Source organism: Carassius gibelio, chromosome B13, assembly GCF_023724105.1.
Source record: "Carassius gibelio isolate Cgi1373 ecotype wild population from Czech Republic chromosome B13, carGib1.2-hapl.c, whole genome shotgun sequence".
NCBI lineage: Eukaryota > Metazoa > Chordata > Actinopteri > Cypriniformes > Cyprinidae > Carassius > Carassius gibelio.
The window spans coordinates 14,019,631-14,034,374 of NC_068408.1; the positions used below are offsets into that span (position 1 = coordinate 14,019,631).

Genomic DNA, 14,744 nt, shown 5'->3' on the forward strand with positions numbered 1-14,744 from the left:
AAAGAGAAAAAAGTGGCATCATGAAAGTAGTCTATATACAAATTTGACATAATAAAAGTTCAGAAAATATATAGCTTTGTGTAAAAAAAAAAAAAAAAAAAAAAAAAAGGATATTTGTTTTAATCCATGCAAATTTTACCTTGATAATACAGCCATGGTCAGTTCAGTTGTATAGAAAATAAATCTTATTTTCTGTTCCACATAAAAAAAGTAATGATGATGACAATTACCATAAATATAGCATTAAAGTCTACAAAAAATGGAGGAATTTTAAGTGCATGGGTTTACTCAAGCACTCGTTTTTCAGACATGGAGAGAAAGTCAGTGATTTGTCTTGTTTGTCTGTAGTGTGGCATTGTTTGAGTAGAGTGACACGTTGTCTTCAAGAGGCAGATGAATAAAATGGGAATGATTGGGTAGGGAGGGGTTGAAGTTTTGAGTCTTTCCCACCTGCCAAAACACAATAGACCTCTCTAAACACAAGTGGCTTTTTCTTTCTTGTGTTTGAAGAGAAATCTTGAAGAAACACTTCTCAGCCTGGTTTTATGGATTTGCGTTAGACAAAGGAGAAAATGTGAGTGTGCATCAATATAAACAACACCCAGTTTGTGGCCAAGGTTTTATTCTGTTACAAAACTAAGTTTCTGTTCATGTTGCTAATGCTGAACGGGTGAATGCATGTGATATTTTTGCTGCATTTAAAAGAAATAAAGGCAGTTTCAGAAGTGTTGTTCCATCTGTGTATGTGATAAAGCTGCTCTTCTGACCTATAGAACAGGTAAGGTAAGACTTTTCATGTCATTTGATAACATGACCCCAGAGATTTGCAGAGCAGCCTGAAGGCCCTCCTACGCCCACAGGCTCAGTACAACTTTTCTAATTTTTTTGACATGCATTCAAACACTATCGTGGCTTTAGTATGATACTCTGAGCTGTGTAAATGTGTGTGTGTGAGCGTGTGTGTCAAATTCAATAAAATTTTCCTATACAAACAATCATTCAATTAATGAATTAAAAGACAAAAATGCAGAGAGAAATCTTTGCCACCAGACACAGGTATATACTTTAATTTTTTTTTTTTTTTTTTTTTTTTTATTATTAATTGTTTTCAATAAAGGGACAAAATTGGTTGGTGAACAAGATAATGTAGACAACTGCCAGAAAACACAGACAGTGGTTTCTCCAATAAAACTCAACATAGACCAGAAACAAAAACAACAAAAAAGCAAGTCTGTCATTGACCTTTGGTCATTCTTTTCTTTAAAAAAAAAAAAAAAAGAAAACAAACCAACAAAAATGATCCATTCTATGTCTCCGTTTTCAACAGAGTATTTAAGCAATAATAAATAGTGACTCCCATTGAAAAAGATAAAGTTCAAGTTCAAGTTACAACAAACAGCTCTCATAACAGGAATAGAAAAGGCTGATAACAAAATATTCCGCATTGCCATTTACAAAAGAGTATGAACTTAAGTGGGCTGCTCCTTTAATTCCATTTCATTTTTAAATATGCTTTGCATATGAAAGTTGTCCCAATCTAAATATAAAGCACCATTTAATATTTGGCAATGAAAAAAAAAACACCTGCAAAACATTGATTATTTGAATTCATTTATTTGAATGATTTTTGTTTGTTTATTTACTGGTATTTTACTGCATATGAAGTTAGCTTTTTTTTCAAGATGCTGGAATGTATTCAGGTGAGACAGGTGAAAAGACAGAAGCACACTACAGAACAACCCAACATTAGCTTGCTGTACTGCATACAGAATGGCAGCAAAAGAGATTTTTAAAAAGAAGAACAGAAAAAAGATATGTACAACCACCTGTTTTAGCTAGTGTGGACATTCTCAAAAGACTCCTCGGGGAAACCATTGAATGGCCTCCTTTGTACAATGCCACATACTTAAATTTTTTTATTTGATTTTTTTTTTTTTTTTTTCATTTTCTTTTTTTAAACATACAAATAATTCGCACTATATTATCCTGCCAAATTAAAAAAATATACCGTGGCAGCTTGTTGTTTTTTTTTCCACTACCAAAAAAGGTACAATAATACCTTTTGAGAGAACAAGCAACAGTTAAAAATACAAGCCTCAATATAAATACTGTAGTACCTACACTAGGTGAACATTTAATTCAAATACCATTCTAGAAATACAGAAGAAAGTAGACCATAAATGTGTTTTAGCATAGGAACTGACATGATGTGCACTTTCCTATATTTAAGTTTCTCTATTATATATTTTATATATAATCTTAAACCTTTCCCCAATGCAAGTTTGACCTGAAGAGCTGTGAAGAGCCAAGATGAAAAAAGAAAGAAAAAGCAGGGGGAAAAAAATCACAGATTTTTCCCATTTTATATATATTGTGATCAAGTCTTGAACACCACCAAGACAAAGAGGAAAAGAGAAACAACAAACTTAAATACAGTTTCCCCTAAGATAATGAAATTTTGCTTTTTAAAAAAGTTATTTTATTTTCATACTTAAAAAAAGATTTGTACAAAAAAAGTTCTTGCAGTGAAAGCAGCAAGTTTCAATTGTCCGTACTTTGTCAAGCACTGTGTGCTTTGACACAATAATATTTATATCGGAGTTGGGCTTTATCTTTATGAGGTGAGAGGAGGAGTTGGCTTTTTTACATTAAACAATGACACCATGTTCGATTCATTAGGAAGTTTTCCCTCTCGTGAATATGTGTAAACTGGGAAACTTTAACAGTGCACTTCGTTGTCCAACAAGCAAGCAATCTTAATTTATATTCAACTACTATACTTCCAATTAGCATGTCTAATACCAAAAAAATAAGGGCAGAGTGGAAGGTGCTGTCTAAGCACCAAAAGCCGTTGTCTGGAGTCATTTATGTCATAATGCAACGATGAAAAAGAATCTCCTTGAATTAACTTATACCACACCATGTGTGAAACTCATATAAAACAAAGTAACAAAAGTGACATGTATGGTTTTCCCTCTCTCTGCGTCTCGCTCTCGCTCGGTCGGTCTTTCAGGTTCATTTATTCTTTTAGGGAGCTCAGACATAGGCAATAAAGAAATACGATTTTGACTCAGACCTGTAGGCAATTCATAGTTAATCATCACTGACAGCTGCAAATATTTCAATGCTTTCTTAACCAATTCTCTAGTGTATATTACATTAGTTTGCTCCAAATGCCCTCAGGTGTTTCTTGCGCAATGGACGTTCACACTAACAATGGTCATCAAAGAAACATCAAAATGTTGTGCTACTGAAGAGAAGACTTGAACAAACACAGAAAAGTCAAATGATTGTGGACTTAAAACTAGTACCGCCAAGTACAGTACCTTCAGATAGAAGAAGTAAACAAGGCTGAATCCCACACCATATAATGCATGTGCCATGCCCAGGACATAAACCACAATGGAAGGATACGTTTTACATAGGTACCTTATGGTGATTAACTAGAAATTTCCTTAGATTTTTGATTATTACTATTTCTCTCTAAAGTCACAGATGACTATAGCGGTAAGGTACTTGATGCAAGAACCTTCTGAGGATCCGATCGATCCTTATGTAGTATCTAGATGAGACTCCAGAATTACAGCAGATGAGATTAACCAATGCAATTTCAAGATATCCAAGGCACTCTTTTTGTTTGTTTTACCAAATGATAGTACAAATTCCAATCTTAATGCTGTTTCCTTTTTAAGAAATCCAAAGGCTGTAATTATTTTTATTCCATAATATGGGCCAATTAGTATTTTAACCCTATGAGGACAGAACATCTTTTTAAAAGATTAGTTTAAGTGCGACTTCCAGCCCATCCAAACAGGGTTAAGCGATAGCCTGTAGTCCTCCATGTTACAACACAAAACTGTACATGATATGTATTACAGAATGTATGCAGCATGGTTCTTTTTTCTTTTCTTTTTCTTTGATCTCAAAAAAAAAAAAAATTAAAAAGAAAGGAAAAAACATTTGTAAAATAATGAACAATAAAACAGCAACACATTTACTAAACAACTAACCAACCAGGGACAATTTATTTTTTTTAAATTAGCCCAAATATATCATGCATGCTGTCAAATTTTCCAAAATGGGAAAGAAAAAAGAAAAAGTATACAACATGTAAATTATTGCACAAGAGAAAGGCTCCAAGTTTGCGTCAATGCAATAGTATTGCCCCGATACAGATCATGCATTCAACGGTAAATGAAAAGGGTGTGCTGGTGGTGCCAAGCACGTTGTCTTAGCCGCCACTGGACTAGCGAATCAGGGAAATCTACAAGGATGAGGGTGGGAGTGGGGTAAGGTGTTGTTCGCTGTTAACAGGCAAGTGAGCCACCATAATCCACCGCTACTCAGTTTTAATTTCGTTGTTCAATGCGCGGTCACTGTGCCATTTTTTCATGTGTTTCTCAAGGGTACTGTACACACTAAAAGGCATCTGACAGATTTCACATTTGTAAACGTCCTTGCCCACTTGCCCGTGCGTTTTCATGTGCCTTGTTAGCTTGCTGCTCTGAGCGCAGGCATAGTTGCAGAGCTCACACTTATAAGGCCGTTCACCCGTGTGGCTGCGCCGGTGCACTGTCAGATTGCTGCAGTTTTTGAATATTTTGCCACAGAACTCGCAGGTGTCACTGCGTCTGCCATCTTTTGAGCTGGGCCGACCAGGACCCCCTAGGTGTGGCGTGCTGCCGCCACTGCCCGTCCCGCTGCGGCCCGAGACGCCGCCATCTAGGTCCCCTGGTGGCGTAGAGAACCGCAGGCTTCCATTCTCTGAGGAGTGCTCTGAAGATGAGGCGAAAGGCGATTGTCTGGAATCCCCGAAGTTCAGAAAGGGGTCCTTCAGCTGCCGGGAAGCAGCATAGCCAGCCAACCACTGGGAATAGACATTCTCAGTGTTGGGGATTGTAGGGGTGGAGAGGTCAAAGTCCTTCTCCAGCTTGATTCGTTTGGAGAAAGGACTAAGTGAGCTAGGACTGCCCAGTAGGAGTTTCTTGGACAAACCAACAGAGGCAGATTCACTGGGGGATGAACCTCGACCATTGATAGCTGAGCCACAGCCCTCATCCACTCTGTCTGATTCCAGAGCCGAGTCCTCATCACACATGCCCCTATGTGCATCATTGTTAGAGTTTAGGGCTCCTCGTTTGTGTTGATGAAATGCCTCACTGTAGTGCTGCATGCTGGCAGCCAAGCCCATGCCCTGCATAACCTCAGGCAGCGAGCGCGGGATCCCGTCCTCGCCCGCACCCAGACGTCCGCCATTGTTCTCATGGTGCCGTGCAGCCTCGAGGTTGAGGCTGAAGTGGTAGTTGTTTCTACCTCCCTCTCTCTCCAGCTCCTCCTCCTCTCCTTCCTCCTCTTCCTCTTCCTCCTCTTCTTCCTCCTCCTCCTCCTCCTCCTCTTCCTCTTCTTCCTCTCCATTTTCTGGAATCAGGCGGTCGTTTTCACTTTTGAATTTGGCTACCACGGACTTGAGGGCATTACTGGCGCTACCCACCAAGTCGCTGGTTCCCGGCTCAGGGGAGCTGGCTGTGGACAAGCCATCGTCTGACTTGACAGTCATGGGTGATGACTTGTTCATGTGTGTCTTCATGTGCCTCTTTAGCTTGCTGGCCTGCGTACAGGCATGGTCACACAAGTGGCACTTGTAAGGTTTCTCACCTGTGTGACTACGTCGATGCACGATTAAATTACTCTGAAACTTGAAGGTCTTCCCACAGAACTCACAAGACTTGCTCTTCATTGGCGTGTTAGACTGCTGCGTAAGAGGGGTCGGGGTGGACTGGGAGCCAGAGGGGGACTGCATGGAAGGCAGGGGAGGAGTGGAAAGAAAGGGAGGCTTGGTTCCTGACTGGAATGGTTGTAGTAGCCGTTGCATAGGGCTGGGCCTGTTGGGTGAGAGAGGAGGAGTTGACCCTGAGGTGTTACCAGCCAGCTCCCTCAACCTACGAGAGAAGTCCATAGCTGGGGGATCCATAGGTATGGTGTTGAGGCGCAGCACCCTGTCGAAGGCACTCGGGTGGTGGGTGGCCAAAGCCAGCTCCTCCGGGCTCAGGTGCTCCATACGATGAGGGTCCAAGTGATGGCGAGGTGGAGGACTAAAGAGAGGTGGCGTAGGGGGAAACCGACCCTCTCGGAGAGGAGGTCCATCACGTCCAGAGTTGGGTATCCGCAGCAGGTGGAATGGGCTTCCCTCTGGGAGATGGATGCCATGCAAGGGGGGCTGAGAGGAGCAATCTGCACCCATTCCCGAAGGAGCTCCCACACGGGTCGTGAGCGGACTTCCGCGCTCACTCTCAAGGTAGATGCGAAAGCCATGAGTGTTCTGGGCATGTTGCAGCAGAAACCAGGCACTGCTGAATGGCTGCTTACAGGTTGTGCACGTGTAGCTGCTGGGCTCATCTTTACCTGCAAAACACATAAGAGAAGAGTTAATTCTCCAATATTAACAGCAACTCATTTAAAGGAACAATATAATAGAATAGAATAGAACCATTAAAAGATCTCTAGATCTGCTACATACATTTGTTCTCATTCCCTTTCACAGCTGCTCCCTTGTGTATTTCAGACCTACAAAAAAGCCTAAAGATCAGGTCTTAATCATTTATGAACCACCCTCATCTCCCATCTAGACTCCAGGCCTGTGCAGACCCCCATACTAACAGTCTCTCATCGACATTAGCCCCTCAGCAGGCTTAAGCAAGTATCACATAACAGTAAACACAGCTCTTATTATAAACATGCTCCCAAACAGCACTACAGGCCAGGACCCAGTGGAGCAGAGCTTTTCACAACACAAGACCAAACAAAGCACTGGTAGTCCAGCAGAGAAAGACTGTGTTGGGGTTTAGCTCAGGTCTTTGCATGGGCTGATACACTCCTGCTTTCGGCTGTACAACGTTCAGCTGATTCTTGTAACGGTTGTCAGCAGGGCTATAAAAGCAAACAATAGTGCTCTCTCAAGCTAAACGCTTTCATCCATGTACAAAAACAGACGCACAGGAAGCATACAGTAAACAAAATCTGGAAGGACTACAGAAATATATCCTGTAAAGGGGCAACAGAGGAAACACATATTGTTAAGATTTGTTAAAGGTTACATTACACAAAATTCAGGTGTTTTTAACCAGTTGAAAGATATAGGAGAATAGTAACATTTCTATATTTGTTGCAAACACTTCATAAAATGAAAAAAGATTGGTTTGAAATTTGAATTCTAATTATTAAATTGTCAGCACTTCAATTGCAATGTCAAAAAATATTAGTTTATGCAACAGTTGCTTAAAATGGAAGTAAATGAATCTACCAGTTGAATAGAATAAAAGCAAAAAGAATGACCATCTTATCCCTTGCAACTAAAACATTAAAGCATGTACACAATTGTCACAGCAAAGGAACATTTAAAACAATAATTGACTTTCAATGGCACTTTGACAATGCCCGGCGATTTTCCTCCCATTGCGTTTGTACTCTAATTTAATGTTTCTGACACCTCCACCATCTCATTTAGGATATTAAATAATAAAGGAGGCTGGAAACAAGAGCATTTCATCATTAAACACACTGTGCTGAAGCCTGATGCAGTGTTACCCATTTATGTTTTTTTTTGTTTTTTTTGTCTCTGCATTTTGGAGGAACTGAAACATTATATTCTCAAAAAAAAAAAAAAAAAAAAAAAACAATCTTGAAAAACTAGCGGATGCCCAATTGTCTGGTCTCTATAACAAATCAACACTTATAATTTATGTACTAGTTTTACCCCTTTTTTTTTTTTTTTTTACTTGTCTGTATTTAACGTGCGTAACGTGTTTAGCATTATAAAAACACAAAATATATATATATATATATATATATATATAAAATCATCTTCATTTCTACAAAATATTTTGAAGGAAAAACTTACTTCTCATAAATATGTTTAAAGTCTAAATGTTTTATCTAGTCCAGATGAAAGCTGTAAAAACGCTACAGAACCATTTTTTGATAACTGCACTGAATAAATTCCTACAAATATTTTTTTTTTTTATAAAGTGCTGCAAATGGCATTTGCACCATCAGCAGGTAAACAAGCAGCAGGTTCAGGATGCCTATAGTTAAAAAACACACGATTAACTCACAAATGGCAATGAAATGGATATTTTCATGAGGTAATGAGTGGCAGTTTGAACTTTGAAAATTACCAGCGCTAAAAGGGATGTTACATGCAAGGTACAGATATCTACCTACGCTCCAAAAAATGCAAGGTCAAGCGGTCAGGAAAAGAGCCATCATCCTCACAGGAACCACAACAACAAACAGCGAAAATGGACAGGAGAGATGGATTTAACTCCCCCCACAAGCCAGAGGTCTCTAAACTGCTATCATGTACTGTTTACAACCATCCCAAGAGGAAGAGGGAAGAGGGAAAAAGCAAAAAAATGGAGAGATGGCGGGAAGAAAGGCTGAAAGGGGTGCAGAACGGAGCCGAACAGGCAGCGTGCACTCTTTCATCTCGTTTGTTTTCCCTTAGAGGGGCTTTCTCTGAAGTCTTCAATAGCCAGCAAAGCATGTAACGAGGCAAGGCCTTTCTGCTGCTCAGAGGAGGAAAGGCAGGCCAGTGCCACTGTGGGTTTTCTCAGATAATCCTGTTAATGCACACAAATGGGGGTGGTTCTGGAAGGCTCTGTGGCGGGCAGACAGCCACCTCCGGACATCGCTGCACCCTTTTGTGCTGTCATCATTTTGTCTCTGGCTTGGCACTTCTTAAACATGGTAAATGAAAACACACACCCACTCTACAGGACAAATGTGTGCAACAAATAAATGATAGGGATTTAGAAAAGACTAACATGAGTAAAGCTCAAAATAATATAAAACGTGGTGACATATATCAGTGTATCCCAAAATTTCTATCATCTTAAGCCCTGTCAGTAACATCAAACCATAAATATGTTCGATTTTAATCATTTTATACTGGATATAATTTTAAACCAAACCCATTAACCAGCTCCACTGGAAATAAGTCAGGGAGAATATAAGAGGGGGTGCATTCCCTTCAGAAAGAAATGTAATCCACTTCATCTTCAGTGGCTCATATGTTGGGAGTAAATGACGACTGCTATGCATTATTACATGATGACCCCTTTAAAAGATCAAAATCTTTCCAAATAACCCGGGAACCAGCATACCCTTGGCATATACAAAACAAATCTGACAGAATTGTAAAAAATAAATAATTAAATAAAATACATTTTAAATAATTATCCGAGAACAAGAGAGCAATGGTGACGATATCACTTTCAGCTGACATAGATGGGCAGTGAGGGAGGTGACGGTTGGTGTGAACAGAGAAAAAAAAACAGCACATTGCTGCTCTATGGCCCTGCCACCCACGAGCATCTACTGACAATCTCACTCATGACCAACAGCTGAAAGCCCTGCACCAAATCAAGACTGCGCACTACTTTATATCGGGGGGGGGGTTGATGCAAAGGCCAGCTAAATTATGGATCATTACAATCTGCAGAAATTACATTTAATTGTTGCCACCTGCAGAGGGTTTAACCTAGTATACATTTTTGTATTATCATGCAAAGGGTATTTTTAAACTCCTGTCACACAGCTACAAGTGTAATGGCTATCTGTTGTTGTTGAGGATTAAGGAGAGTTTTAATTCGCCTCATGTTGAACACAAAACCCAATTTGCTTTCAAAACAGGGTCCTCAGAAGGTTCAGTTCTTTAAATAGACTTTAAGGGTCTGCTGTCTCCTCACCAGGCACAGAGATCACTGAAGGACAGGTTACCTCATCTCCATGTTTAACAAGGGCCCGCTTCATTTCATTACACATGGCAACGCTCAGTGGAATATGTAATCATCTTTTTCACATGACATTTTGAATATCCAACTAGACAAATAATTGCAGCAATAATTGATAGCTTCACAGAGGCGGCAGTATTATTGACTGGCGTGCCTCTCGCAAGCACCGGCCTGTGCCATGCGGGCATCGTGCTTGGCACACTCACAGCCAGGTTCTTCTTCTGACAAAACTGTCACAATCTGTTCCTATGACGGGAGTCGGCGAGCCACCGACAGGTGCTCCAATAATCTGCTATTAGACTCTGAAGATTTTACTGGGTGGAATTAAAAGCAGCAGCAGCCTGCCAAAGAAATCAGCCTCCCCCTCCTTTCGGTCTAATTTTAATTTTCTCAAGAGAGTTGAAAGAGGATTCTTTGTGTCATTGACTGTCTTTTTGAGAGGAGAAGTCGAGAGTTGAGCATTCGAGACGGGTGAGCAGTAAAAGCAGACAAGGGACTCGTGGGTTCACAGCTGTTTAATGTGCGCAACTACGTGGCTCGAGTCTCTCGGTCGCTGCTGGGTGCACAAGTTTCCTAAATGCAATGATAATCTGTGCCTTGACACTCGGAGCATCTATGAGAAGAATTCGGAAAGCGGCCTTGCTCTAATAATGATTCCTCAGTTAATTAGAAAAGCTCTCCAATTTACTGCGAAAGCGGGACAGTTGTTGGACTGGTCTGCAGGAGCTGGCAGCGACACGGCTACTTACAGATGGATGCGAGCGCTCAGTGCATTGCTGGCAGTTTTTACACAGGGAAATGTCAGAGCAGTGTTACAGCACAGAGCCACGGGAAAACAAGAACACCCCCCATACCCCCTCCCCTCCCAAACTGCCAACCACATCCTCACAGGACCGACTAATCCAGCTAAATCGGCACACACACACACACACACGCACGCATTAAACTGCAGTTAGATAAAGCCACACTAAATGATCTTGACAAAAAGTAAGGCTGTATTACAGAGCGGTGATGGCTTGGCAGAGAGTGACTGGTGCCCATGATGAAACCGGAGACATGGAGGAAGGAAATATGTTGTGAACCCCCCATCCGACCAATCCCCCCCCCCCCTGCTGAGTTCTGCATCTTGTGCAGGAAAAGTGTAGCACACCAAACAGATAGCTTTACAGTGCAAAAATAACCAAAAAGTTTCAAGTTATCACTCGTGCGAATTTCAGACAGCTCGTCTGGGGCGCAAAACGTATAAAATCTGCCAAGGGACATGCAGGTCAGCCGTATTTTATTGCAAAAGTGCACTCAAACACACACACATAACCTGTTTGTTGGTATTGGAAAGGCACTGTGTTAGTTATACAAGCGCATTTACAAATGAAAAATTGTTTTACCATCATACCAATTTCATTAAAATACACTTAAATACAGCTAAGTGCATGAAACGAATGGATTTATCTTGACTGACACACATGGATGACTGACACGTATAGATGAAGAGCCTGTATATTTGGAGTAATGTCTACAGTTGGCTTTGTTAATAGAGTGGGGTGCATTTCTATGTGTGCCGTCTGGATCGATGGCGCTGGCAGACTAAGATGAATGCCAGATTAAAACAGCTCGGGCTGCCCAATATCCCCAACATGCAGATTCATCTATTGTTCTTCTTCGCACCACTAAAAAATCCACCCCCCTCACTCACACACGCACACAAACGGCGTCCGCAGGAAACAAAAGCACAGGATACAAACGCACTTGCGTACAGCGATTCAAAACCTCCTACATGTGAAAGCGCAGGTCATTTGGACAGTTGCTGGCATTTCGCGAGCTGTACTCTCAGGCTTCCATCTCGACAGCTTCACTGCTGTCACTAGCCGAGACTGCGGCTCCTTTTGTTTTGTCCTTGACGATTGTGTTAAGATTCAACAGCTCTCGGAGATAATGGTAATTGAAGTAATGCAACAATGCAGTAACAGGATTACTGAATGCAGGGGGAGAAAGGACAATGCCATGTAATAACATTTTTGAATTTTATCAGCGGCTTATGCTTTCAAGAGCCTCTGCATATATTTGTGTTTGAGGTGTCCCTTCACCTCTGCACCTGCTCAAGTCTCAAAATTATGACATTACAATTTAAGTATAACATTTTCGTAAATTAAGCACAGTGCATAGGAATCCTATTAACATTGACAAATAAAATCCATTTTATAAATCAATCAATGTCAAGTTAAATTAAGTTTTGGGGTCATAAAAAAAAAGGTGCTTACCAAGGCTGCATTTACTTGATCAAAAATAGAATAAAATTGGTAATATTATGAAATACTGTTTTCTGTGTTAATATTTTTATTATTATGCAATTTATTCCTGTGATGGCAAATATGAAATTGCAGCAGCCATTACTCCAGTCTCCAGTGTCTGTTTAAAAAGAAAGAAAAAATTGATCCCAAACTTTTGTATAGTAGCGTATATCAAGATTCTGTTACTGGTTAACATTAATTCAAAGTAATTTGCCATTTTTAATCACCTTTTGCTTTTGCTTATTCATTATAAATTGTCCTGCAGTGTGACAAATACATTTTGAAAAGTACAAATATTTCAAGTAAAACTGCATGCACTTTTGAAAGACAAATTTAACTAGTAATTTGCTCTCTCTCTCACACACACACACACACATTTGTTTATGTGAATTGTGGGGACTTTCCATAGACTTATATTACTTGTATACTGACCAAACTATATTTTTTATCCCCTAACCCTACCCCTAACAGAAAACCTGTTCGCATTGTTACACTTTCAGATAAAAATAATTTCCTGTTTTTAATCATTTTTTTAAGTGGGAGCCCACAATGTAGCATAAATACACACACAGGTTTATAAGTAATAAACAATAGCAAATGCTGTTTAAACTGCTTTTTATAAGAAGTACAGCATGAACATGCTGATGGACATGAGAACCTCCCAAAATTATTTCATGTTGAATACCCATATATTAAAAAGTGAACATTACTTAAACTATAAAAAAAAAAAAATGATGACAATAATAAGGAAAATATTTGTTAATTCTGACTAGAGCAAGACTTCTAATGGGTGTCTGTGTGTCAAAGCTCCGGTCATGTGTGTCTCTGGCTTGTATCAGTATTCCTCAAGCAGTCTGGCTGGGTCGGCCCAGCACCGCTCTCACACACTCGGCTCTTTGTCCGGTTCCAGACTCTTTGTGGTGTGCCGAGTGACTGGCCACAAACAAAGGCCTGTTTGACCAACACTTGTTCACTGACAAAGCTGGACAGAGGAAGTGCCATAAAAATCCTGCAAAACACTCAGAGACTCTTTTCACATTGTGTGTCCTCCAAACCCAAACATTATGCATTTCTCTCTACCTCGCCAAAGGAACCCGCACTAATATCTAAACAATGAGATGTAATGCGCCCATATAGACAGGCAGCGCTTTCCAAATATACAGAGAGGGAAAAAAGACTGACTTAAAAGAGACACTGTGATAACTTGAGCTGGTGCTCCTGGGCAGAAGCATGTCGGTAATTAACCTGGACGGGCTGGCAAAAATCTGACTTTCACATTTATTAACTTTCACCATCCTGAACCCTGATAAGAAGCAACTAGGTCAAATTTCAAGTCGCAAATACAGAAACTTTTAACTAATGACACAGAAAATATTATGTATGCATGTGTGGAATTAAGAAATGAGCTTAAAATCTGTGACGCTTGCAACTTTTATAAATAAAGGGGGTAAAAGAGAGTATAACAACAATTTGTGATGGGTCAATTGCCCTGAGGAGAAAATATGGGTTAAAATTAAAAATCCTAATGGGATTCCCTCTCCACATTATGCGAGTAATCCCAGCATCAACTCATTCCAACATGCACCATGTCTCCCATCTGCCTGCCTGCCGGACAGCAAGCGCAATTAAGAGTGGGAGAGATTTCCACACACCTGACTCCCCTCTCCTTATCATTATTACAGTGAGGAGAGACGTGTCCCTTCCAATCAGAAATGCACACAGCTAAACAGAGCCTGCCCAGCTAATGATAACCACAGAAGTGGCATACGTTTTCCTCTCCAACATGTCGAATCAAACCTGGCTGATCAGGCCTGAGAGTAACGTGTGCATGTATTCTGTTACTGCTGAATACGAGAAGTTGATTTCAGTATTTAAGAGCAACAATGAGGCTAATTTCACAATCCTCTTGGTGTGTCATTAGGCGCTGCTGTACAATCTGCCACACAAGAACGAAGACAAAACACAATTACCCCTGAGTGCTTTTAAAGAACTGGGATTTAAAAGCGTTATTGTTTAGGCGAGGAGGCCAATCAGGACTTTATATGTGTGTAAATGTATATTTGCGCTTGTGAGACATACGTGAATATGTCGGAGTTGGTTTGACTTGTTATAAAGCATTGTGCTAAATACTGGAAGCCACAGAGTTCCTGCTGTGATCCACACTGTTGGCTTCTCCGCACTCTCTGGCACTGGTGGCGGGCCATCCACAAATATTCACTACATTATATGCAAATATATATTATGTATATATTCTTATTTATGTAAACTGTTGTTGCATTATATACCAAAATCTAAAACCATGTGGCATTTATTTTAATAAATAAACAAATTGTCACATAAAATCAGCTTATGATACTGTTCAAAGGTTTGTGGTCAGTAAGATTTAAAAAATAATAATAATAATTGTATTATTTTTATTCAGCAAGGATGTATTTGATATATCAAATATGAAATACATCAAAATTTAAGAGATTTGTAATGCTACAAAAGAATTCTACTTCAAATAATTACTGTTTTATTGAAAGACCCACAAAATATAATCAAATTATTTTCAACATTAATGATAATTTAAAATTCAGCTTTTCTATCTCTGGAATGAATACATTTGAAAATACATTTAAATAGAAATCTGATTTGTAATAATGTTTCACAATATTACTGTTCC

General features: G+C 39.9%; 1 protein-coding gene across 3 annotated transcripts in view; it reads right to left on the reverse strand.

Moving 5' to 3' along the window:
• Window positions 1-1,236: 1,236 nt before the first annotated feature.
• LOC127970238 (B-cell lymphoma/leukemia 11A-like) overlaps window positions 1,237-14,744 on the reverse strand; it is a 51,401-nt gene continuing 37,893 nt past the window's right edge. For all 3 annotated transcript variants that reach the window (XM_052572629.1, XM_052572628.1, XM_052572630.1), the window contains exon 3: window positions 1,237-6,402. In XM_052572629.1, coding sequence (XP_052428589.1) covers window positions 4,340-6,402 — 2,063 coding nt within the window. In that variant the 3' untranslated portion in view covers window positions 1,237-4,339. The remainder of the gene's footprint in view (window positions 6,403-14,744) is intronic.